The following is a 25681-nucleotide window of genomic DNA, read 5'->3' on the forward strand; positions in this document are numbered from 1 at the left end:
AGGGTGAGCTTCCTATTATTTTCGAATGAAAAAGTCATATAAACTTATGCTTTATAACAATAACCAATTTTCCTTTTTTGCAAGAATAATAATACCAATTTAAATTTTTACTTAATTCATTTAAATTTAAAGTAATCACAACATTTTATTTCACTTAATTATACAAAACTCATTTTAATTTTATATAATTTTTGTTAATTTATTTTAATATAATTTTTATTAATATTTTTTTTTTATTTTAAATAATAATTCACATTTAATAATAATAATAATAATAATAATAAGTTCTGATATATCAATTTGTATGACTTGAATTAACAAAATTTTTACAAGAAATAATATTGACGAGCAATTTTAACATATTTGAAAATAAATGACAAAAGTAATATCTTCACACGTATACGTACTGATATATTGCTGGAAACTTTTCAAAATAGCTAAATACACGTATTATATATAAAAGAAATATAATATGGAAAAATTTTAACTCAAGAATCTTAAAACTAGCGTATTAATAACAAATTAAAAGAATACTCTATACTCTTTTAATTATTTTTTATTTTAATTAAAATATTGATATTTTAAAAATTAATAATTATAAATTGATTATCATACATTTGAGAAGTTAATATAAATTGATTATTAAAAAAATTGTGAGATATTATAATTAATATAAAATAATAAATAATTAACTTTTATTTACTTCCTTTAAGGGATCCTTATGATCATCGATAAAAAAAAATCATAAGATATGATGACCACATAAGAATCATAAAATATAACATTACTAACTTTTATACAATATATTTTACATTGCATAATATCCTCTTATATTAAACATAAAATTTTATACATGAACAATATATAAAAATGAAATAGCAACGAAATCATTGAATAATAAAAATATTAAATAATATAAAAATTTTAAATAAAAAAGAAAAGAATTTTAAATTTAATTGAACCTAAATTTAATCTTGAATGAAGTGAAATATTATGTTTTTTCTTAAAAGAAATTCTGACAGGAGAAACCCTGAAATAGGTTTGGGGAAGAACTTGAAGCTTCAACCTATAACTGTAGTGTTTGATTTGAAGTAAAGATCATCAGTGATGAGTCTCATGAATCCGAGAACAGAGAAATTGGTGAGAAGGTTAACGATTGTGACCACTGTTACTGCTTCCTATTTTCTCCTAACCGCTGACTACGGTCCTCAACCCAATGCTCTCGATCCTGTAAGTCTCCTCCTTTTCTCTCAAGCTATTTTTTTTTTTACCATTTCTTCCATGCCCTACACGGTTTTTCCGTTATATTTTAAAATTCTTATATGGGTTTTCTCTTTCTCGATGAACCGTTTCAATTTGTTTTTCTGTTTTTAGTATATGTTGCAATGTTGAATTACCGTCCTTCATTGTTTGGAGTTGGCTTTGCCTGTTGGTTTTCGTTCTGTTTGCAAAGTTTGATGAAGGGTTTGTTTAAATAAACTTTGCTGTACGCACTTCTAGAGAAAAAAAAACAGCTTTTTTATAGGTTAAAATTAGATTAGTTTATTATGCAAACTAATATGGTAGATCTAATTTGCTGATGAAAAAACTCATCAATTTTTACTTCTTAGAAAGTGACGACTTTTGTTGTTGTGAATTCGAAGGTATAATAAAACCTTGTGTGGGAAGGGGATGATAGGCTAAACTGCAAGCAAAGTAGCTTGGGTTGGATTTGACAGAGGGAAGTGGGAACAAACAGCCCTCAGAACGACTTTGTGGTCACTTTAGTTGTAATTCTTAGCAATTTTGAATCCATTGGTTGTATTTATAAGACATGTTGAAACTAGATGGAACATAACATAAGTTTCCTTCTATGATGCTATTCAAAATAGAACTGCTTGAGGAGTTAAAAGTTGTACATTTTGGTTTCACTAAAAAGGGTGGAGCTAATGAGTGCAGAACATCATTGTTTTACTGTGTTCAGTTCTGTTTGATCCGTGCCTCTAAAGCTCTTTACTATGACAAGAACAGTGAAAAGAAACACAAACCTAATACAGCCTTGTGTCCTCCAGAAATTGTGTCAGGAAATAAGAATATGGCACAGGACTGGATTTGCTATTGCGTTGGCTTTGCTATAACAACACCAAAGGTATAAAATTGAAGGCTTTTGAAAAGCTTATGAACTATTTTGTTTTGAGAAAATGCTTTTCTATTTTTCACTTTTAATTATAAATGCACCACGGTATTTTCATTTGTTTTCTATTTTCAAATATTTTTCCTTTTGTTGGAGAAAAAAATTGTTTTAACTGTTTCGTATTCAAACTTTTGAAAATAGGAAATGGAGTGAAAATAATGTGAGATTTTTATAATAAAAAGTGAAAAACAGAATTGAAACAAAAACATTTTCTCAAACCAAACAATCCATAACATTCTTTTAGAAAAACACAGCATTAGCTGATAGGATGCTATTAGAGTATGCAAATTCTATTTACCTGGATGATAGCAGCTGGAGGTATTAATTAGTATATTCATTTCTTAGGTCTCAGATCAAGTTGATTGGGTAAGTGTATTATGGTGGGAGAAGTAGAGAACAATATCCTAATATGTTTATTTACCTTTACAGTCCTGTTCACAGTGGTTTCATGCCTTGCTACCAACTCTGTTTTTTCATGTTAAATGTGATGAAACAAAAGATTTACAAGGTTTTTCTCATTTGTGATGAGTAAGTTTAAATTAGTTTGCCTCTTGTAAAATTGCAATTAGATGTACAGAAATGACATAAAGGGGGTTTCCTGGACTTGCATTCCTGTATGGCAGAATCATGAGCCGTAAGATATGTCCTGAGTTGGAGTTTCTTTGGTGGATTAGAAGCTATAGCCTTGCAGTTAAATATAGGTGCCCTTCAAAATTAGACAGGTTCTACATACTACGTAGAATCTCTTCACCAGTAGTAATCAGGATGTTGATACCATCTAAAGTTACAGTGAATAATCTCTAACCTTGATGGACAACTTTGAGGTTACAAACTTTGTAGCACCTGCTTCACTTTCAGCTCTGTCTGAATGATTGGCATGATAGACACAAGCAGAGACCAATTTAGCTTTGTTTCTGGCACTGCTTCTGTCTAAAGCTTCCCTTGACTGCTACAATTAGCTGCGACAGTCCTTTTGTGCGGGCTTCTACTCCAATTTGATTTCTACTGACCCTCTGATGGATGTTCTATTCTCATTGTAAAGCAGACAGTACAGATTGGTTCATTGGGATATTGACCCCTTGAAAGTTGTCGCAAAAGTTTTGGTTCTTCCATAAACATTTTATGTTTTATTTCATAAAGATGGAAGGGGTGAGGGGATGAATTCACACTCTTAATCGGAGGAGAAGTTGGCAAAATCTAATGCAATTGAGTGGCTTTCTGATATTTGCCGAGTTACTTGATCATTTGGGAATTCATTTATATTTGACACTGGTTTCTTGTTTTCCATCTATATTTTGGTTCAGATGATTTAACTTCAATTAATTTTCTGATGCTATATTTTCTTAATGGCAGATTAAGAAGCAAATACTTTCCGCACAGAGCACGCTGAAAGGGTATATTTTGGGATCAACGATAGAACCTCAAGAAAACCAGGTGGGCAAATTGGACAGCAACAAGGATCAACCATAGATTTATGGGTAGTCTTGTATAGCAACATCATGCTGAGTCAAAGTTTTGTTTTAGCAGCTTGAACTGAAGTGTAATAGAATGATGCTATGAATATAGGCTGAGGATGAATAAATGATGGAGGATTGTCAGCACTATCAATAACATGAATATGACCATTTGTGTTATTATGGAGCAGCATCTGTATTGTTTCTTTGTTTTTCTTTTATCTGAGCAACCAAAATTGTAATTGAGAAGGGTGTTTTGCACATCAATTAAATTGAATTAGTCAAATCCGAGCATCTAAAAGCTGTGTTGATATCTATTGACTGCTCTAATGATTATTCATCGATTGAGAGTGAGGGTATGCAAACTTTGAGCACGGAATAACTAAACTTTAATTAGGTTATGCGACTGTTGCATACGTTACTTGGACATAAGATAGAACACTTGTTTCTGGTAATTAAAAGTGCAAACGTCTTTCTATTCCAAATCCATAACATTCTTAAAATCATAACAGTTTATCTTATAGATAACCTACAAGTAAAAGATCAACAGCAAGAACCTGAGCAGACTCTTCTGAGATTGATTATAATCTGTTTAAAAGTAACTTACGTGCAAAATTGAAAACTAAAAATGAAAGCTCAATGTATATTCCTTGAGAAAGAGATAGCCAAGTCATAAAAGAAAGTGATGAAGGATAGATTAACAGATAAGGATATAAAAGTGGATGCAGAAATTGAGACACAAGGCAACTTTATCATTGCACTAATATCCAAGAATAAAATTAATCCTTGCAGAAATAATTATTTTACAGAACCAAAACAAATAAATTTTACTCCATTCGCCCAAAAGATAAGTGTCGATCCAGATTTCTAAACTTCATTCATGATAACAATTTATCAAAGTTAATTTGAAGTACATAAAGTGTTATTTTACTCTCAGAAACAATGCACAAGAACGCTCAAACCAAATAATCTACTTTCATTTGTTAAAATCTGCCACGTCCACATTAATTCAAAGGGCTTATATTGCACATGAAACACGCAGATCAACTTCAAGGTAACATAAGAATGGTACAATCTCTTTTAAATTTCAAGTCAAAGATTTGCATACATGCAAAAACTGGACAACTAAACAAAATGTTAGCCCAGACATAAATGAAAACAAAAATCATTGGTTACAATACCCTCGAGTTTCCGCCAGCAAAATACATTAACTGCTCTTTTAAGTTAGCCTACAGCAAAATCCATGCATGACACTGAAATATTGATAAATGGAAGTTGTGAGCACTATGGCTCCATTTACTCAGACTTAAAATATCCCTCAATTACAACACTCTGATCAGAGGCCTTGGACTTCAGGTTTAGCACTTTCATTCCTTGGTCTAAGCTCTTCAATGTCTGTAGAGGATCTGGCTCAGTACGTTTGTTCCAAACAGGCAAAATTTCTGTGATAAATTTATTAATATAGTTATTCTCAATAGCCTCCATAACAAGCACTTCAAACTCACTGAAACTACCTCTAATATCTAACAGAACACTGCACAATCCTTGATTATTACAATAATCCAAGATCACATCCAGATTTATTTGATCCAGAACTACAGTTTCAATTCCTTGTTGAGCCACTTCTGGAGCTGTTCCTGCTTTATTCTCAGTGAAGATTATGATTTTGCTTGTGATGTCATTGATGGATGATAGAATTTGATTCAAAGAACTAGGATCTTTATGTATTACAATCCGAATTGGTTGGTTGGCTCCAGGTTCTTGAGATGCAGGTACTTTAAAGTTTTCAGTGAAAAAGGAAGAAGACATTACCACTGCATCATATTCCTGTAATAGCCTTGAATAGTAACCACCACATTCTGCAGCTCCATTCCCAAGCAAGTTCAAAAAATTTCCATTGACAGAAAGAGAATATCTGCAATGCAAGTACAGGCTAGGCTGTGAAGTGATGTTTATGAAATAACTAAAACACATGAGGATCAACCAAACTCCAAAATGCATCCAAAGAACAATCATCATTGTTAGGAAAAGCATGTGAAAGTGTCAAAGGACAAAGGAAGAGTTGAATTACCTCAAAGTAAGGAAAGGTTTTCCCGTCAACATGCGATGAATGTAAGGCTCATTGAGACTCTTGCACAACTCTTCCTCTACACCCACAACAACTTCAATTCCTGCATCTCTCAATCTTTCCACCCCTTTGAAGGCAACTATGGGATTTGGATCCACCATCCCCACAACAACCTTTTTCACTTTAGCTTCAATTAGAGCTTCAGTACAAGGTGGAGTCCTACCAAAATGATTACAAGGTTCCAAGCTCACATAAGCAGTTGCATTTTGTGCCAAATCACCAGCATCTCTCAGAGCAAACACCTGACAATCTCATCTCCCCAACTCAACATACTCACAAACACAAGTCTTTATCCAAAGGCTAAGTAAGAAACAGTAACATCTCACAATCAAAACATGTTCACCAGAATATCTCCTAATTTTATGTAACATTCACCAGAACCGTAAGAATAATTTTTATTTTACATACAGAGAATAATTCAGATAGACAGAGAGGGGAAGAGAGGGAAGGTAGGTACCTCAGCATGCGGTTGCCCTGCTTTAGGGTGGAACCCTTCACCAACAACTATCCCATTCTTTACAATAACACACCCCACCAATGGATTGGGGCTGGTATACCCAATAGCCTTTCTTGCAAGCTCCACACATCTTCTCATGTAAAACCCATCATCACTTTCTCCATCGGAGGATGCACACTGCACCCCAAACCCATTCCACCGACTCCTCCTAATGGGTTTGTAACTCCCACCACCAAAAGTCAAACACAACCTAGTTCCAGCCTTGGAGGGGCTCAGGGTGGACACAAAAGATGCAAACTTTGGAGGATTTGCAGTAATCGAGAACCTGGGCACCTGAAGGGTGCAATCTGAACACAGTGCTTGCATAGTGTTTGTAGATATTACGAAAAGAGAAAAGCAATTGTTTTATTCTTTGCTCTCCCGGTGTAGCCAAACCACCTTTGTCCAAACAAGCAAGATTGCCTAGAAAACAATTAACTATTTTTTTTGTTTAATTAATTTTTAATTCAGTAATTTTGGGCGCATATGATTTGGTTCATTCAAAATTAGAAAAATCATTTATTGTATCACTTTAATAAAAAGTATAGTTTCAATTTCATAAATATATTTAAAGACTATAATATACTTTTCTTCTAAAATTTAATATTTTTAATATAAATAATGATATTATGACTTCTACTTATTGACTTTCATTTTTTATTTCCTAACATAACTTAATCTGAGTATTTGATTAATATATTAAAGTAAAATCAAAATATAATTTTTCTTTTAATATTTACGGGTGTGCGAAATAATACAAGAGATTTCTCAATAATACAACTCTTTGGTCTATATGAGCATCAATCCCAATATCAAACAACACTATATAAAGCACAGTCCCCGTATCAAATCAATATACAAATATCTCACCCTCCTCGTCAAGTGTTGGAATAAATAATATTTAATTATTCAAGATTCGAAATAAAGCTCACATTTCAATATTAGACTAACCAACACAAGTTATTATGCCCATACATCTTCACTCCTGTCTCTAAATTAAACACCGTAACAGAATATTCAAACAGACATCTGAACATCAAGTTCAAAATCAAAACCTTGAAAATCATTCATTTACATACAACCAAATTAAACGTAAAACATACTTAATGAAACTAAAATCACGGGACCATAATCATCAAATGGCAGGAAATTGGAGAATAAAAAACCTTCTCATTCGATTAAATGCAAATCCGAGCCAGAGGAATATTGTACTAATTCAAGAAACAATTAATTAACAACATGCCAACAAAATGAATTTATTCATTCATCATAGCATATTGTACGTAAGAACCACTTTATTTTTATTCATTTATGTCCTAAATTTTAAGGGCTTATCTTAAGCAGATGGACCTAAGACTGATCCATTATGATTTCACTTTTATGAAATAGTGTTCACTCCTCACCTTTTCTTTCCAACAGAGAGAGAGTTCTGCTAGAGTTTGGTCCCCTCTTGGTCAAGCTAGCTCTAAACTCGGCTCTATTTCATGTGAGTTAACTCTCAGCTCATATTAGTTCCTTCTTGTCTCCTTTTCGTCTTTCCGCTAGAGGTACACTGCGGTAACCTCGTTCCTTTGTTTTGTGCTGCTGTTCCAGTTCATAAATCTGCTCTTGGAGCTACTGGGTTCGTTGGCTTAAGAGTCAAAGTCTGATTTTAGCCCCTTTCCAGGTAAGGGAAGCTAGGGCTCTATTGTCTACTTAGATTTGTGCTTGCATTGCCGTTGTTTCATGATTTTATGGCTTGTGTGCTATTGTGGAAATGTGAACTGTCTAGTATTACTGTTTGGGTATGAAAATATAGTTGTTGCAGGGAAAATAGTGGCGAGGTCTGATACTCTCGCCCAAGCGGGCCTGCCTCGCCTAGGCAAGACTTGCAGAAGCAGGCCAAGTTCACACTCGAACCCTCGCTCAGGCGGAGAGCTCTTTTTTTGAGCGAGGTACTATCTCGCTTAGGCGAGAGATTCTCGCTTAAGCGAGAACGTGTGGGAGCCTTGGTATGTTGCTCCAGTTTTAGCCCAGGCGAAGAACCTCACCTTTGGGCGAGGGGTGGCCTCGCTCAGGCGAGGAGGGCTCGCCTATGCGAGCGTTCACAAAATCTCCCAGGGCCTCTGTCGCGATCTCGCCTAAGCGAGAGTCTGTAGCTTAAGCGAGAGCACCCCTCTCACCTGAGCGAGGGCTTCTGGCTTGAGCGAGATGTGCTACGGGTCACACTATTTTTCCTCACATGGTTTTTATTGGTTGTTTGATTGGTTGGTTTGCTTATTTAAAGTATGATGCATGTGATTATGCATGAAATATCCGAGGGTATGAATTTGTTGGGTGTGTTGGTATGATCTGGGCATGTAAAACAAATGGGATGGTTGGTAATGAAAGTGGCATGGTGTTGGTATGAGATATGATATAAATGGATGAAATATGTTATTGGTATGGTCAGGACGTAATTCCATGAGCCTCTAGGTGAGACTTCATGGTGGTGTCTCAGTTGGTCGGGACATAATTCCATGACCCTTGTTAGTGAGAGTTCATGGTGGTGCCTCATCTATATAATTTAGTAAGGATTCAAGGTAAGGTTGCATCCTGACACTCTAAGGAGTCAGTTAGTCTCACATAGAACGAACTGACTCTTGTGATGAGAGTAGAAGAAGGCCTGAAACTCATTAAGGGTTAACCTTGTGTGTGGGGGTTGAGACATTGTAACACTTAGCTCGGGGGAGAACAGCTCGGTAGAGTAGGGAAATCCACCACAAGTGCAAGCATCCGCTGAATCCGACTAATTGTATGTATCCGGATGAGTCGTGTCTGAGTCTTAGTGTATTGTTTGAGAAGTCATAACATGATTTGTGTGTGGGGTTGAGACATTGTAACACTTAGCTCGGGGGAGAGCAGCTCGGTAGAGTAGGGAAATCCACCACAAGTGCAAGCATCCGCTGAATCCGACTAATTGTATGTATCCGGATGAGTCGTGTCTGAGTCTTAGTGTATTGTTTGAGAAGTCATAACATGATTGATTGACATATGCATCTTGGATTGTGAAATTGTATGCAACTGTATGATAAACTATTTTCTACTCTAGCTTACCCTTTTGTTTGTTGTATGTTCTGTTGTGTGGTTTTCTCTTTTTGCGATGATCATCAACTTGTTGATATGAGCAGATGTGAGAACTCCCCGTAATCATCAGGGTGATGGAGGTTCCACTGCATAGTCTGCTTGAACTGGAGTTCATTTTATTTGGGCTTTTCTCTAGGGTTATGACCCATGTAGTGTTTTACTTCTGGGTTGTACTTTTTATTACTATTAGTTTTTGGTTTTTGGTTAAAAGTCTACTACTAGTGTGTGTGAGATGGCCTAAATTCAGTTTCAAAACAGAGATCAGTGTGTAAGATTAGCATGATAACTCATTAGGGTTTAGGAGAATTGCTCCTAACAAGCATGTGAAATTGGTTTAAAATCTTTTAACATTAAATATATGTGGGTGAGATTGCCTAGACCCAGTATGTCTCAAATCAGAGACACTAATGTGTAAGATTAGCGTGATAACTATTTACATCACCCATTTCATAATGTTAAATACAAGTTTGTAATTGAGTATACTGTGATTTGATAGAAGAATATCAATAGAGTTAAAATATTTAAATAATGATTATTAATATGTCCAACCATAAGTGAGAACCATCACACAAAGTTTATAAAAAAATAAATTAAAATATTTGTGTTAAGGTTTGAAAACTAATTAAACTTTCGAATTAAAATCTGAAAGACAAATTCAACAAAAACTAAAATTATATTTAATATACTTTTGAGACTCGGAAAGATATAGAGAACTGAAATAAAATTAACTTGAAAAAAATTAAATTATTGTTAATGTATGTTTAAGAAAATAGCGCTATGGAGAGGAAGAAGGGAAATAGCATCTTGGAGAAGAAGCATGTAGTGTCCTAGGAGAAGGAGAAAGAGAATGAAATAAAAGAAAAATAAAAAATGCATAAGAAATATATATAAAAAACAAAACTAGTAACAAACAAATAATAAGAAAAATCTGGATATGGGTCTGGCTCTTCCAATTTTCTCTTTACACATTATTGTTTGTAATTTGAACTTTTTTGTTTTTTTTATATCGCTGTCTACTATTTCCACTTTGGATTTTATTCATTACACCTTATTTTCTAGATTGATTTGGATTAAAGTAAGATACATATGTATGAAAGTATGACATGATGTATAATTTAAGATTATATGATAATGTGATATGTGAGTTATGGTGTATATGCAACTCTTAGGAAGGGAGTACTATATTGATGTGATATTAAGTGGTCTATTGAGAAGTGGTTTCATCAAGAGATTATATTGACTCTACTAGTCTCCTACTCATATAGAAGAAGATGTCTAGTTGTGAGACTTGATGAACATTTTATCTTTCGAGTTTTAGTGATTGATATTACAAATATAGAATTTACCATCTCGTACTTGATGGAAGTGAGATTTTTTGATTTTGTATTATATAACTATAACTCTTTTGAGGCAAGGGTGAGAAATAACTATCTTCGAATCTATTCAATACATATGTTTTTTCGGACAAATAGAGTAAGATGTTAGTGTTATATGAACCATTTTAAAGTAAAATAAAAATAATTAGAAACATACTTTAATCAAAAATTTTAATTTATTATAACCTTTTAACGAAATAGTTTAATTGAAAACAAAAACAAAAACTATTTAAATATTTAAAAAAATTGAATTAACAAAATATTTTGGTTTAGAAATAATATTCGTGTAACTACTCCAATTGATAATAATTGAGACTCATATTTAGCACTAATTTATTAATAGGTACGTAAATATCATTTAAGTTTTGTACGAGTAACTATTTAACTATTGCTCTTTTAATGACCGAGGAATTTAGTTGTAAACATTGACTTTGAATATCTTTTTTCATCCCGCTATAACCCTAAAAACTAAAAAAAAAAACATTATTTGTACATATTATTAACTTTCAAAGTGCATACAACATCTCAAAGTATTTAGATATCAGTTTAAATGAGATTTGCTAGTAATAATAATGATGATGATTTTACACTTAGAGCAATGAAGAATAATAAATACTTTAAGCTATTTTTCTTTGTGAGGATAAAATAAATATAATTTTATTTTTTTATAAAAAAAATAGCTATTAAATATGAGTTAATTTAAAGAAGGAGTCATAACTTTTTCATTTTTTTTTTAATTTACACAGAAAAAATTATTTCATTTTCATTTTTTTCTTGTGTCGTAGAAGTGTATATGAATAAATTTATCCAAATCAAATTTAATAATTTCATCATGAATATACAAAACTAAATTTGCATGATAAATAAAATTTAGGGTTAAATATGTTTTTTGTCCCTTGATCTTGAGTGAAAATTAGAATTAGTCTCTTTTCAAAACATTGGCTTCATTTAGTCTCCCAACTTTATAAATACATGAATTTAGTCATTTTAATAAAATTTTGGTTTATTTGGGATTTCAAGTGCATTTTATGGTATCATTTGAGTTATTCATACGACATATTTTCACTTTAATGTTAGCTAAGAAACTATCATAAAACATATCTGAAATGTCAAATAAACTTAATAAACTTTGGTTGAAGGAATTATCCGTGTATTTCTAAAGTTGGAGATTGAATTGAGTCAAAATTTAAAAAAAAAAACTAATTCTAATTTTCACTGAAAATTAGGAGACAAAACATATTTAACCGTAAATTTTATGAAAAAACAACATTTTAAAGTAATCTCCTGCATATTTTTAGATTTTAAGTATCTATATTTAATTATATTAATTTTTGTACATAACAAGTTCATCTTACGCTTATATCTCATGGGATTCCACTTTTTGTTTTGTTGTTGTTTCTCAAAATATTATCTTTTCACCATTATTAAAAACCTTAATATATATAATTTTATATATTATTTTTGTATTTTATCTTTATAATTGTTTTAGTTGTTTAGTGAGATAAGATAACAAATATAAATATAATTAGATATTAAATGTCTCTTAAATTATTTGTATTTTATTTTTATTTTTTACCGAATCAATCAAGCTACAAGATAAAAAATGAAATACATTATAAAAGAAAATCATGGTGATAATTTTGTATATTGTGGAACGTACTAGTACTACCAAAAGAAGCCTTCTTTATTAAACCAAACATGTCATGAGACGCATGGAAAAATGGAAAAAGAGTATTTTCGTTTGAGCAAATTCTGCTAGAAACTTAGTGAGAATGTTCTCTACATCCACCCAACGATATAAATAAAGATTGTTCTCTAAATCCACCCAACGATATAAATGAAGATGATAAAATTTATATTTATAAAAGTGATAGATTTTGAAAAAATATATTAAAAAATATTTTTATTTATATATTGATTTATGTGTGTGAAAAAACAATAATTGTGAAGACCAATGCTCCCTTCGCATTGAACCAAGTTCTTATATATATATATATATATATATATATATATATATATATATATATATATATATATATATATATATATATATATATATATATATATATATATATATATATATATATATATATATATATATATATATATATATATAACAATTGAAAGTAAATATGTCTTTTAAGTTATTTGTATTTTTTTAATGTGTTTTACGCACTAATGAAATAATTATATGTTTGAATAAATTACATTACAAGAGGTTTTTCATCGGAAGAAACATGTTATGATAGACGGGAAAATAGAGTTCACAATCAAATCATATGCTATAAAATATTTAAATTATGTTTGGATTTGAAGATGAATTTGAAGAAGTGAATTTGTAAGAAACAAAAATGAATGTGAAATTGTTTTGATTAAAAGAAACATGGTAATGGTAAGAAATGAGAATATTTGAAAAAAATTATAAAAGTTAGTGAATGATGTCACAAATTTAATAGATTAAAAAAATATTTTAATTGAAAAAATATAAAATTATTATTTATTAATATTTATATTCATTATCATTATTTATATTATTATTATATTGCATTTATTATTATTATTATTATTATTTAAATAAAAATTAACTTTATCTAAAAATAAAATTATTACTGTGTTGAAGAGAAACTTAAAACCCAAGTAATTTTTTTATTACTGTGAGTTTTTTATTTTCTATTTATTACTTTCTCAATAAATAGTCAATTTGTGCATGCATTTCCATACTTTGGAAGAAGCGTGGCCTTAGTGAGAAAATTTTCTACATCCATCATAGTGAATATATATATATATATATATATATATATATATATATATATATATATATATATATATATATGTTTTCACTCGGTTCTCAATTTAGTGTTTGACTGCTTTTTTCACTTATTAGGTGCATTCATCCATGTTGATTTTTAACTATGATCTCACTAGTATTGTTAGTTTGTCATTTAAGCACTAGGATTTCCAAAATTTTTTCTACTCTTCCATATCCAAAAATGGTTTTTCTTTTCAAAAAATATTGCTTTCCTGGTTCTTCTTTAAACCTTTCAAAACATATTTTCAAAGGGTTTAATAACTATATCTAAACATAATTCAACTATTCAACTACTATGATATCCCAAAACGTGCAAAGAAATTAAAACTTGAACTTAATGCCAAAAACTAAAATGTGCAGAAAACTAAATGTGCAAAAATTTAAAACAACTTTATTTTTTGTGGTTTCAACTTTCTCTACATCAAGATCCTTTATTTATCTCTTAGATTGAACCACTTTGTCAAAGAACTTATCATCTTTAAATTTAGAGGTCTCCCTCTCTTTTATGACTTAGTTATTAATTGTTTGACAAACTTCAGTATTGACAAATTGATGGTCAACTTCAGGAGTAGCAAGTTGATGATCAACTTTAGTACTGGTAAGTTGTGTTTCTGGTTCAAATCCTTAACTTATTTGGCCAGATTTAGTATTGGCTAGTTGTGTTTTTTAAGTACTAGTCAAGTATTCAAAGCCCCTTATTCCAATTCCCATTGTTGTGTGCAACGTTCATTGAATGTCTCGATGTGAGTTTAGGGATCTTCATAATATGTTCCTGAAAGCAAATGTGAAAAATGAGGTTAAGAAATGCAGATTTAGTTTCTACTCTTGTGGTAGGTGGAATGACAAATCTGAAAAAAAAATTCTAAGTCTTAGGTGCATGTCAAAATCTCCTTAAATGTCAACAATATTTCACTCATTGTTGAACTGTTGAACTTTTGAAACTTGCTTGACAATATTATTGTTATTGAACATGTGAAACATGTATGACATTTAGTGTTGTTATTGGAGTTGAAAAAATAGCACTTTTCAATCTACTTTTTCAAAAAGAATTTGAATGTCCTATATATCAAAGAAAGAAAAAGTTCGTTTCATAAAATTTCACTAATATTAAAAGTGAAAAAAGAAGCAAATGTCTAAGCCCAGGTTCGAACCGGGAACTTCTAGTGTGTGAAACTAGCGTGATAACCAACTACACAACCCAAACTTTATTGATAAACAAATATAACCTTACTTATAATTATTTTAAAGGTTTAATATCTAATTTTTTCCATATATTTGTTAAGTTCTTTTAATTTGGTTCTAACATATTTTTTTTTTCAATTTGACCCTAATATTCGTCAACTTTGTTCAATTGAGTCTTTTTTCCTAATAGCGTTAAAATAATTAACATTGATCGGTACAGGTCGGAAAAATACGGCTACGTGGCAGTGATATATGTGACGTGTGCTGTTTGAACTAATTTTAATGTATTTGTATTATTATTTTTCAAATTGAAAATGTGAGAAATTGTTTCTAATGTTTGGTGCGTTTAGCGTTTCATACACGAGTGCGAGATTGAGGCATTTTGGTTCTAGAAGAAAGCAACTTGGTGAGCTGAAGGTGGTGGAATTCGTCGTCGTTTACAAATATTTGGCGATTTATGGTGACTAGAGACGAAGTTAAGCATCAAAGAGGTGAGTTTCAATTTCATCATGTTATTTCGGTTTCTGTTAAGGGTTCGGTGGTGAAGTGTGTTCTGTTGCTATTAGATTTTGATGAATTGATTAATGTCCTTCTTGTTAGTTGAGTAATTTTTTATAGACTTCTTCATCCCACTTTGTCTTCTATTTTGCGTATTCGGTTGTCGGTATTGCTTCCCCACCTGCTCTCATTGAGTTGTTTCTGTTCTTTTTTTGTTTCACTCATTGTTTAACTTGTGAAACTTGCTTGACAATAGCATTGTTATTGAACTTATGAAACATGTATGGCATTTAGTGTTGTTATTAGAGTTGAAAAAATGAGCATTTTTCAATCTACTTTCTTAAACAGAATTTGAATGTCCTTTATATCAAAAAAAGAAAAAGTTAGTTTCATAAATTTTCACTAATATTAAAAGTGAAAAAAGAAGGAAATGTCTGAGCCCAGGTTCAAACCGGGGACCTCTAGTGTGTGAGACTAGCGTGATAACCAACTACACCACCCGGACCTTTTTAACAAGCAAATATAACCTTACTTCTAATTATTTTAAGGGTTTAATATTTAATTTTTTCCATATATTTGTTAAGTTCTTTTAATATTTTTTTTGTTCAATTTGATCATAATATTCGCCAACTTTGTTCAATTGAGTCATTTTCCCTAATAGCGTTAAAATAATTAACGGTGAATAGTACAGGTCGACAAAATACCATTACGTGGCAATGATATATGTGACGTGTGCTGTTTGAACTAATTTAAATGTATTTGTATTATTATTTTTCAAATTGAAAATGTGAGAAATTGTTTCTAATGTTTGATGCGTTTAGCGTTTCATACACGAGTGCGAGATTGAGGCATTTTGGTTCCAAAAGAAAGCAACTGGGTGAGCTGAAGGTGGTGGAATTCGGCGTCGTTTACAAATATTTGGCGAGTTCTAGTGAAGAGAGACAGAGTAAAGAATCAAAGAGGTGAGTTTCATTTTCATTATGTTATTTCGTTTTCTTTTAAGGGTTCAGTGTTGAAGTGTGTTCTGTTGCTGTCAGATTTTGATGAATTGATTAATGTCCTTGTTGTTAGTTGAGTAATTTTTTATAGACTTCTTTATCCCACTTTGTCTTCTATTTTGCGTATTCTGTTGTCTGAGCCCGGGTTCGAACCGGGGACCTCTAGTGTGTGAGACTAGCGTGATAACCAACTACACCACCCAAACCTTTTTAATAAGCAAATATAACCTTACGTCTAATTATTTTAAAGGTTTAATATCTAATTTTTTCCATATATTTGTTAAGTTCTGTTAATTTGGTTCTAATATTATTTTTGTTCAATTTGATCCTAATATTCGTCAACTTTGTTCAATTGAGTCATTTTCCCTAATAGCGTTAAAATAATTAACGGTGAATAGTACAGGTCGACAAAATAGCGTTACGTGGCAATGATATATGTGACGTGTGTTGTTTGAACTAATTTAAATGTATTTATATTATTATTTTTCAAATTGAAAATGTGAGAAATTTTTTCTAATGTTTGGTGCGTTTAGCGTTTCATACACGAGTGCGAGATTGAGGCATTTTGGTTCCAAAAGAAAGCAACTGGGTGAGCTGAAGGTGGTGGAATTCGTCGTCGTTTACAAATATTTGGCGAGTTCTAGTGAAGAGAGACAGAGTAAAGAATCAAAGAGGTGATTTTCATTTTCATTATGTTATTTCGTTTTCTTTTAAGGGTTCAGTGTTGAAGTGTGTTCTGTTGCTGTCAGATTTTGATGAATTGATTAATGTCCTTGTTGTTAGTTGAGTAATTTTTTATAGACTTCTTTATCCTACTTTGTCTTCTATTTTGCGTATTCTGTTGTCGGTATTGCTTCCCCACCTGCTCTCATTAAGTTGTTTCTGTTCTTTTTTTGTTTCACTCATTGTTTAACTTGTGAAACTTGCTTGACAATAGCATTGTTATTGAACTTGTGAAACATGTATGATATTTAGTGTTGTTATTGGGGTTGAAAAAATGAGCATTTTTCAATCTACTTTCTTAAACAGAATTTGAATGTTCTTTATATCAAAAAAAGAAAAAGTTAGTTTCATAAATTTTCACTAATATTAAAAGTGAAAAAAGAAGCAAATGTCTGAGCCCGGGTTCGAATTGAGGACCTCTAGTGTGTGAGACTAGCGTGATAACCAACTACACCACCCAAACCTTTTTAATAAGCAAATATAACCTTACGTCTAATTATTTTAAAGGTTTAATATCTAATTTTTTCCATATATTTGTTAAGTTCTGTTAATTTGGTTCTAATATTATTTTTGTTCAATTTGATCCTAATATTCGTCAACTTTGTTCAATTGAGTCATTTTCCCTAATAACGTTAAAATAATTAATGGTGAATAGTACAGGTCGGCAAAATACCGTTACGTGGCAATGATAAATGTGATGTGTGTTGTTTGAACTAATTTAAATGTATTTGTATTATTATTTTTCAAATTGAAAATGTGAGAAATTGTTTCTAATGTTCGGTGCGTTTAGAGTTTCATACACGAGTGCTAGATTGAGGCATTTTGATTCTAGAAGAAGGCAACTTGGTGAGCTGAAGGTGGTGGAATTCGTCGTCGTTTACAAATATTTGGCGATTTATGGTGACTAGAGACGAAGTTAAGCATCAAAGAGGTGAGTTTCAATTTCATCATGTTATTTCGGTTTCTTTTAAGGTTTCGGTGGTGAAGTGTGTTCTGTTGCTATTAGATTTTGATGAATTGATTAATGTCCTTGTTGTTAGTTGAGTAATTTTTTATAGACTTCTTTATCCCACTTTGTCTTCTATTTTGCGTATTTTGTTGTTGGTATTGCTTCCCCACTTGCTCTCATTGTGTTGTTTCTGTTCTTTTTTTGTTTCACTCATTGTTTAACTTGTGAAACTTGCTTGGCAATAGCATTGTTATTGAACTTGTGAAACATGTATGACATTTAGTGTTGTTATTGGAGTTGAAAAAATTAGCATTTTCAATCTACTTTCTTAAACAGAATTTGAATGTCCTTTATATCAAAGGAAGAAAAAGTTAGTTTCATAAATTTACAAATATTTGGCGAGTTCTGGTGACGAGAGACGGGGTTAAGCATCTTAGAGTTGAGTTTCATTTCCATCATGTTATTTCGTTTTCTTTTAAGGGTTCGATGTTGAGGTGTGTTATGTTGCTGTCAGATTTTGATGAATTGATTAATGTCCTTGTTGTTAGTTCAGTAATTTTTTATAGACTTCTTTATCCCACTTCTTTTCTTCTTTATTCATTTTTAATGCTTTCCTTTGTGGTCCCTCGGTAATTTAAGCATATTATTTTTCACAAGATTGTTACATATTTGTATGCATTGGTGTTTGAGATGTGTGATGGTAAATTCGAAGTTGGGGTCCACCATGGTGGAGAGTTTGAAGAAAATGGTGCATTTGCATGTACTGGTGGGGAAATTAGTAATTGGTCATGTGACCTTGATCGTTGGAGTTATTTTGGAGTGTTAGGTGTTGTTAGGGATATAGGGTATGTTGTTATTATGCAATTGTGGTATTATGTAGAGAAAATGTTGCTTCTAATGAAGGATGACAATGGGGTAATAAATATGGTCAACCTTGCCAAGCATTATGGTGAAGTTCTCTTGTATGTGGTGCATGGTAGCTCAGAAGCAGAACAATCTCCATGTGGTTTCTAACTTTGGTGATTTCTTATCACCTTTAACTATCCTATCACTTTTATTCATCACACCACTCACTTTCTACCTTCATTTTCATCTCATTCATACTTCATTAATATCTTCTCCACACAATGAAGTCTCAGATGTCTACTTCAACATGTCAAGAGTGCACCTACATACAGCTATCGTGGTATTCATGTTGGAGCTTGAATATGGCATGGTGGGTGCCACCTTGATGTTGAACGCCTCATAGTGGCATCAGAGCATTGGGGATTTGACTATGAAGCATCCCCACTCTAACCAAATGTTGCACATGAGGCATAATTACATTAATGGTTGGATGGTGATGGTCCATAATGTCCATTTTTACCTATTGTATTTGTTGTCCTAAATAAATCAACTACTTTCTACCTTTTATTTTATTTTATTCTCAAGTTTATTGTGTTTTGTATTATTTTGTATTTTAGTTGTTTTATGTTTGTTTTACCTCTAATCTCTTCTTTTAAGTATGTGAAATAAGTTAATAAGGATCAATTTTAGTGAAGGAAAACAAGCAAGAACTCAAGGAAGTATGTTTTGGACAAGAAAATATCAATTTGAAGCAAATACTCACGTTGGATCACTTCCCTGTATAGGGTTGAGCACCGCAACGCTGAGTGGTGGAAAAGTGGCACTAAGCTTCAGTTCATCCGAAAGAACTCGGGTTATCCTGTGGAAAATGGGGTTAAGTGATAGCGATGCTAATGTGTCAAAAATGAGTATTTAATCATGTTCTTCGGGGTTTTGGGGGATTTCCTCATGTTGCATGGTAGAGATTCACTTTTGGGTGCTTGAAGTAGGGGTGGCAAAATGGGCCAGTCCGGCACGTTTTGGCCCCCACCCGTTTGTGGTTCGTAAAAAAACGGGCCGGGTCGGGTTGGTCCGTCAAACAAAAATGGGTCAATTATCACAACATGTCCCGTATAGGACGGGCTAACGGGCCGGGTCAGGCTGGCCCATCCACTTTTTTATAATTTTTTTAATTTGTTTTCAATTTTTCAATTTTTTTTTAATTTTTTAAATTTGTTTATATTTAGATATAAATTATTATTATTAAAAGCATATTTAATCAAATAAAGTATTTTTTAAACTTTTAGTTGATTAGTTAATGTTTTTTATTAGATAAATTAAAATAATTATTAAATTTACATACTAAATTATTCAATTATAACTAATAATTGAAACTTAATTTATAGGTGTTAATGATTTAAATTACAATACTATTATATATTTACACATTTAAAAAATATAGTATAAAAAATTAATCTTTTTAATTACTTTTATTTTATTTTATTTTTTTAAGATGGGCCAACGGTCATGATGAGTTGACCTATACTTTAGTCTGTCAAGTTGACGAACTGGACGAGACGGGCTAGAATCGATTGACGAGTTGAAACCTTCAACCCAACCCATTTTGTCACCTCTAACTTGAAGAGCCTCTTGGAAGTTGTTAGGGTTGTTGGAAAACTCTTTCACTTTTTCTTGGATCTTCTCCTCTATCCATGATAGGTTTTTTCTTGTGGGATTAGAGAAGAAAATGGGTTGCGATTTGAAAATAAAGACGGCCCAATTATAATTGGTGAAATAATATAATAACTCAATATTGTAAATATAAACATATAGGATTCTTCACACCATTTTAAAAGCTTATTATTATTATTATTATTACAATTATTCAACTGCATTCAACATTTTTATTTCTAAACGTACCAAATCAGTTGCATTATTTGAACTTTTCGCAACCCCAAATTAATTTCTTTTTTCTTCATAAACTTCCAACTTCTGACAGAATGATGATGACAAGGAATCGTTCTTTCCCATATGCCTATTTCCAATTCAATTGGTGATCTTGTAATGGAAAAATTGCAATTTATAAAATAAAAGTTAGGTGAGATATTAATTCACCACTCAATAGGCTTTTTGAATACATTGGTACAACACACGATCCTTTTTACAGATACAACATATCCTACTTGTTTATACTCAAGTTATTTTATATACAATTGGTTGTCATGTCACCTTCATGCGACCATCAATTACAATGTTATGTTGGATACTCTTTCCCATGCATTACTTCTATTCCTGTTGAAACTACCAAAAACATAACCAATATTATATTAATTATTAAGTGTCACATAATTGCATTTTATCTTTTACTTTTTCATATTTGCGTGTAACAAATGTTTAAAATTATATACTTTCAGAATGTTGATTTTGGAACTTGCATCCTCATTGTTTCACAAACTCAAGTGTCTAATTAATTTAACATTTTAGAAGGTGGAAATGCGAGAAATTCATGTGAGTTAAGAGTTTTACTCAGAGATAAATAACATATAATGAAAAAAAAGATTACAAATTCAAAGTTTTTATGTTATAAATTAGAGGTGTTATTAACTTATTAGGTTTCTCATACATAAGTTTACTCATGATTTGAGACTTGATGATATTTTGAATTATAGAAATATATTTTGAACATATAAAATATATTAGTGATGTGCTATAGGTAAGAGTTTGTCATTTTATTTTATTCACGTAAATTGTGACAAAATATAAAATATTTACATTATTTCAATTTTAATTTTCTAAATATAAATAATAAGTAAATACATTTTTATAAAAAGACGGAAAAGTTTTCCAAAAACTAATTTAAATAAAAAAATATTAAACAATAATTTTAAAAAGACTCATTATATATTATATCTAAATGTATCGGTTATGTATCAACTTAATATGCCACTCGATGAGGAACTCAATATGAAAAAAAAAAAAAAACAGAAGTTTAAAGTTTGATTTATTCAAATTTATATGGAACATGAAAAGAGGGAGTGGTAAGTGTCCATTCCTTGAGGTGTCACATTAAATTTACACATGATGGAATTGCTAATAACAAAAGATGTGTAAAAAGTAGTTTCCATTGTATCATAACCCAAAAGCCCATTTGCTTCTCACCAAAAACAATATTAATTCTTTTAACATGGAATCTTTTTGTCTTTTGTTCAACTTGTTCATGCGTGTATAATAAACATATATGTGTATGATGTAAACAACTCTTCTGGGAAACGACAATTGAATGAAGAGGCAAATTGTTCAGAACACTAAACAAATTTCTTCCTTTTTTTCTCTGTTTTTAAGTATGGTCTTTCTGACTCATTGAGTTTAACTTTCAACAATATAATTGTTTTAATCACTTATAACAAATTAGTGTAACAATATTTTTATACTGTTAATACATTTTAATTAAATTTATACCCATCACATATCCTTAAATATTTGTAGGTAACTTGTCTCTTGCATGCATGTTTGAATTTTGTGGGACATATAACCAATTACGATATTGCACGAAAAATTGGTAGAGTGTCCAAATCAGTTGGGGTAAAAACAATTACTTAAGGGGTATCTTGCATTATATATAGATATATTGCTGTAAACTTTAAGTAAAGTAAATTTAAATTTATAATATATAAATAGATATGAATTTTATTTTATAAATTAATTTTGTAAAATTGAAGTTGAAGTTTATTTTTTTAACATCGTATTGGAGTATATTCTAGTTTGTCGAAATCATCCATTAATATTTAATCTTACGATGATATATATACAAATCGTAAAATGCTTTACATGAAAGTAATTTACTTTTGCCAAACGTAGCCTTAACAAAAGTAGTGCCCTCAAGATTGTTTAGTTTTTAATAGTTATTCTTTAAAAGTTTTCTATAGATAATAAGTTGTTGTTATAGATAAAACTAATAATAGTAATGTAATATACATGTCTGGTACTTGGTAGTGAGTGAGGTTTCCAGAAAGTCAGGTAGAATATTTTTCTTGAATAAAGTAAAATAGAATTTAAAAGATAATTTATTTGAGTATTAAAATGATGGTAAATAGTAGTTGATAATAATATATGATGTAGAATTTGATGATCACTGATCCCTGTTTGGCCCTGAATAGAGAAATAGGTAGGAAGTAATATAATAACTTAATAAGCAATTAGTTCACGAGTTGTTGAGAGAGACAATGAAAGCAGCCTCCACAAGATAAGGGTTTGTTTTCTTGTCATTAATTTAAGATTTTTAATTCGATGTGTTGACATTGTAAATGCCTTTTCTCTGCAATATCGTCATATGCTGAGAGATTTCTATGTACTGGCTGTGAAAATTGCATAATGGGAATGCTTTAAAGTTTGTAATGCAGCTAAAAAACAATGGATTAAAATAATGCAAACAATACAGTCACGAGACACTACAAAACAAATCACCTACCTTCCTCTCTTTCTCTCTGTGGCTCTGGCTGAGACTGTGCCTGCCATGTGTTTGAAACTTTGTTCTCAAATCTAACACACCTTTTCATCACATAAATCAGAGCCTTTAAGCAAAACCAAGTTTCCCAAACTCAAAAGTAAGCTCACTTTTCCCCCTTGTTCGTCAAAAAATGCTACCAACCTCCTCACTCAAGTATGTTCTTCTCCTCTTTTATTGTACTTTTTTTTCCTTTAACTTGTTAACCACTCCTGGCTGTGCCCTCAACATAGGAGCTGAAACCACTGGAGTAGCTGTCTCTGTGGTAATCTTCTTGTTTAATTTTTACAGCATCCAGTTCCAAACAAATTTATTAAGCGTTAACATATACGGCTAGTAGTTTTCCTAATTCTCTTTTTTTTTTTTATCTTTCATCTGCAGAGCAAAGAGTGCAGTAGACAATGTGAGTCAAGTTTCTGCTCAGGTACAAGACTGATCCTATGAGTGTTTTTCTTCTTATTTTTAAGATTTGGCTGATTGGATTAAGGTATAATTTGTTTAATAACACTTTGGAATTTGGAATGACAGTGCCTCCATTATTGAGATATGGCAAATACTGTGGACTTTTGTATAGTGGATGCCCTGGTGAAAAACCTTGTGATGGCCTTGATGCTTGTTGTATGAAGCATGATCAATGTGTGCAATCCAAAAACAGTGAGTTCTCTAATAGATTTTCAATTAAGACATCTTACATTATGATTTGAATTAGAGAAAGATTTGCTTGAATACTTCCAGTATCAGAATCTATCGGATCTGACATTTAGTAAGTGGGATCATCACGTCCCTTCACAGACTAGATGTTCAATTCAGTGTTCTTTTTTTTTTTTGTACCGCGTTTGTCTTTATTTTCATAGGTCCCGTATTATCTTAAAACTCAGTTTTGAATGATCCATGATTACTTATTTTGTACATAAAAAAACTGAATCTGTACTAAATTAGCTCTGATGGTAATGAACCATTGAAATAGATATGACAGGAAATTGAATCAGTGAGTGCAGTTGCTGTTGCAAGCACATGGCTTAGAAAATCGTTAGGATGGGCAGAGTGAGAATTAGAAAAGTGATTTAGGTAGTGTAGTCTAGCTTCTTGTTTACCTTCTCTTTTTTCTCAAAAAAAGGAAGTGGGTTTAAACACAATCTCTTATAAGTAAAATAACTTTTCCAATGAACTTATCCCAAAATTCAGAGTTTTTATGGAAATTTATTATAAAAGGTTCACTCGTGTAGAGCTGGACCAAACACTATATTAGAAGAAAAGGCAAAGTATGCATCTTTCTTAAGTCTAAAGTCTTGAATTAAAATGAAATAAAGATGACAGTTGATAGGGATTCTTTACTTAATTGCTTTTTATCAGTACACTAATGAATCCAGTAAATGCCATGAAGTTAATGAACATAAATAGAAACTAATCGTGATCTTTCATCTATTTACTTCTTTTTTGAATTACTGATTCTACTACCATAAGTTTGTAACGGAGCTTCCTTAGCCAACTTAGTTGGCTTGATTATGAAGATGACCCTCATTGCATCCCTTCTTCTACACTCGAACAACATGCATAAGAGGACATTCGAGTGATAATTACAACAAACAGTGAACTTTGCACCCCACAAAAATGATTATTGAACTATTTTTGTCGAATACTGAAATCTTGTAGACTAGTGTTATTGAACAGGAAAATCCAATTTTGCTTTATTGACTAAATGCGTATTTGGTTTTGTGTCAAATTGATGTAAAATTGATTAGAATTGATTTTCTAACACAAAATCAGAATGTGTTTGGTTTCTAAAATCAATTGAAGGGTAAAAAATTCATGTTAAATGAGAAACAATTAATTCTTGCTTCTGCGTCGAAGAATTGATCGATGTTGAACCAAACACATCCTAGGTGGGTTGGTTTTCCATCCGAGATTCACACTTTGTGTAAAATCACCTCAAAAGCAACTCTTGGTTGCGTTGGGGAATGTGGTAACTGTTGATTAATGATTGTGTTATGCAGATGACTACCTAAGCCAAGAATGCAGCCAAGCATTGATAAACTGTATGAATAGCTTCAAGAACTCGAGGGCTCCTACATTCAAAGGAAACACGTGCAATGTGGATGATGTCGTTGAAGTAATACATGTTGTTATGGAAGCCGCTTTACTGGCTGGAGGGATTCTCCACAAGCCCTAGAGAGAAACATTGTTTGTCTGTCTATCTGTCATGTCTAAGCTAAGAACAGATATTTTCTCGTTCTTCCTATTGTTTTTAGTTGCTCTCTTACCAAATTAATCAAACTTTAATGCTTTATTTTATTTGTTCACAACCAATGTACTCTGTTCGCACACTCTTGTTATTAGGTAAAGTATGCTTAGTCATTCTTGTGATCCCCCACCTCCTTCAAATGTACACTGCAAACACATTTTTTGTTTCTACGGTTTTCCTTGTGATGGAATTAGTTTCACTTTTTCAAAGATTCCTTTA

General features: G+C 31.5%; 3 protein-coding genes and 3 non-coding genes across 7 annotated transcripts; 2 read left to right on the forward strand and 4 right to left on the reverse strand.

Annotated features, from left to right (window-relative positions):
- Positions 1 to 978: 978 nt before the first annotated feature.
- LOC114166174 (uncharacterized) lies at positions 979 to 3928 on the forward strand. Of its 2 annotated transcripts, none has more exons than XR_014985202.1 (2): positions 979 to 1230; positions 2052 to 2128. XR_014985202.1 is itself a non-coding variant. In XM_028050852.2 (2 exons), the coding sequence occupies exons 1-2, from the start codon at positions 1108 to 1110 to the stop codon at positions 3641 to 3643; spliced, it is 240 nt and encodes a 79-aa protein (XP_027906653.1). In that variant the 5' UTR covers positions 992 to 1107; the 3' UTR covers positions 3644 to 3928. The 2 variants fall into 2 exon arrangements, 1 of the variants encoding a protein (XP_027906653.1); XM_028050852.2 differs by lacking the exon at positions 2052 to 2128 and adding an exon at positions 3527 to 3928 and having other exon boundaries at positions 992 to 1230.
- Positions 3929 to 4682: 754 nt separating this feature from the next.
- LOC114167650 (riboflavin biosynthesis protein PYRD, chloroplastic-like) lies at positions 4683 to 6654 on the reverse strand. Its single transcript, XM_028052764.2, has 3 exons — positions 6213 to 6654; positions 5699 to 5997; positions 4683 to 5542 (listed from the first exon to the last, which is right to left on the reverse strand). The coding sequence occupies exons 1-3, from the start codon at positions 6576 to 6578 to the stop codon at positions 4924 to 4926; spliced, it is 1284 nt and encodes a 427-aa protein (XP_027908565.1). The 5' UTR covers positions 6579 to 6654; the 3' UTR covers positions 4683 to 4923.
- Positions 6655 to 15652: 8998 nt separating this feature from the next.
- TRNAV-CAC (transfer RNA valine (anticodon CAC)) lies at positions 15653 to 15726 on the reverse strand. The gene has a single exon. It is a non-coding gene; the product is annotated as a tRNA-Val (tRNA).
- Positions 15727 to 16351: 625 nt separating this feature from the next.
- Positions 16352 to 16425, reverse strand: TRNAV-CAC (transfer RNA valine (anticodon CAC)). Its single transcript has one exon. It is a non-coding gene; the product is annotated as a tRNA-Val (tRNA).
- A 906-nt stretch (positions 16426 to 17331) lies between these two features.
- On the reverse strand, positions 17332 to 17405 carry TRNAV-CAC (transfer RNA valine (anticodon CAC)). Its single transcript has one exon. It is a non-coding gene; the product is annotated as a tRNA-Val (tRNA).
- A 5740-nt stretch (positions 17406 to 23145) lies between these two features.
- LOC114167512 (phospholipase A2-alpha) lies at positions 23146 to 25584 on the forward strand. The gene is made up of 4 exons (XM_028052611.2): positions 23146 to 23485; positions 23602 to 23644; positions 23749 to 23874; positions 25215 to 25584. Exons 1-4 carry the CDS (start codon positions 23354 to 23356, stop codon positions 25388 to 25390), a joined length of 477 nt encoding a protein of 158 aa, XP_027908412.1. The 5' UTR covers positions 23146 to 23353; the 3' UTR covers positions 25391 to 25584.
- The last annotated feature ends 97 nt before the right edge of the window (positions 25585 to 25681 follow it).

Source organism: Vigna unguiculata, chromosome 10, assembly GCF_037176805.1.
Source record: "Vigna unguiculata cultivar grain cowpea cultivar isolate G323 ecotype 2 chromosome 10, ASM3717680v1, whole genome shotgun sequence".
NCBI classification, from domain to species: domain Eukaryota; kingdom Viridiplantae; phylum Streptophyta; class Magnoliopsida; order Fabales; family Fabaceae; genus Vigna; species Vigna unguiculata.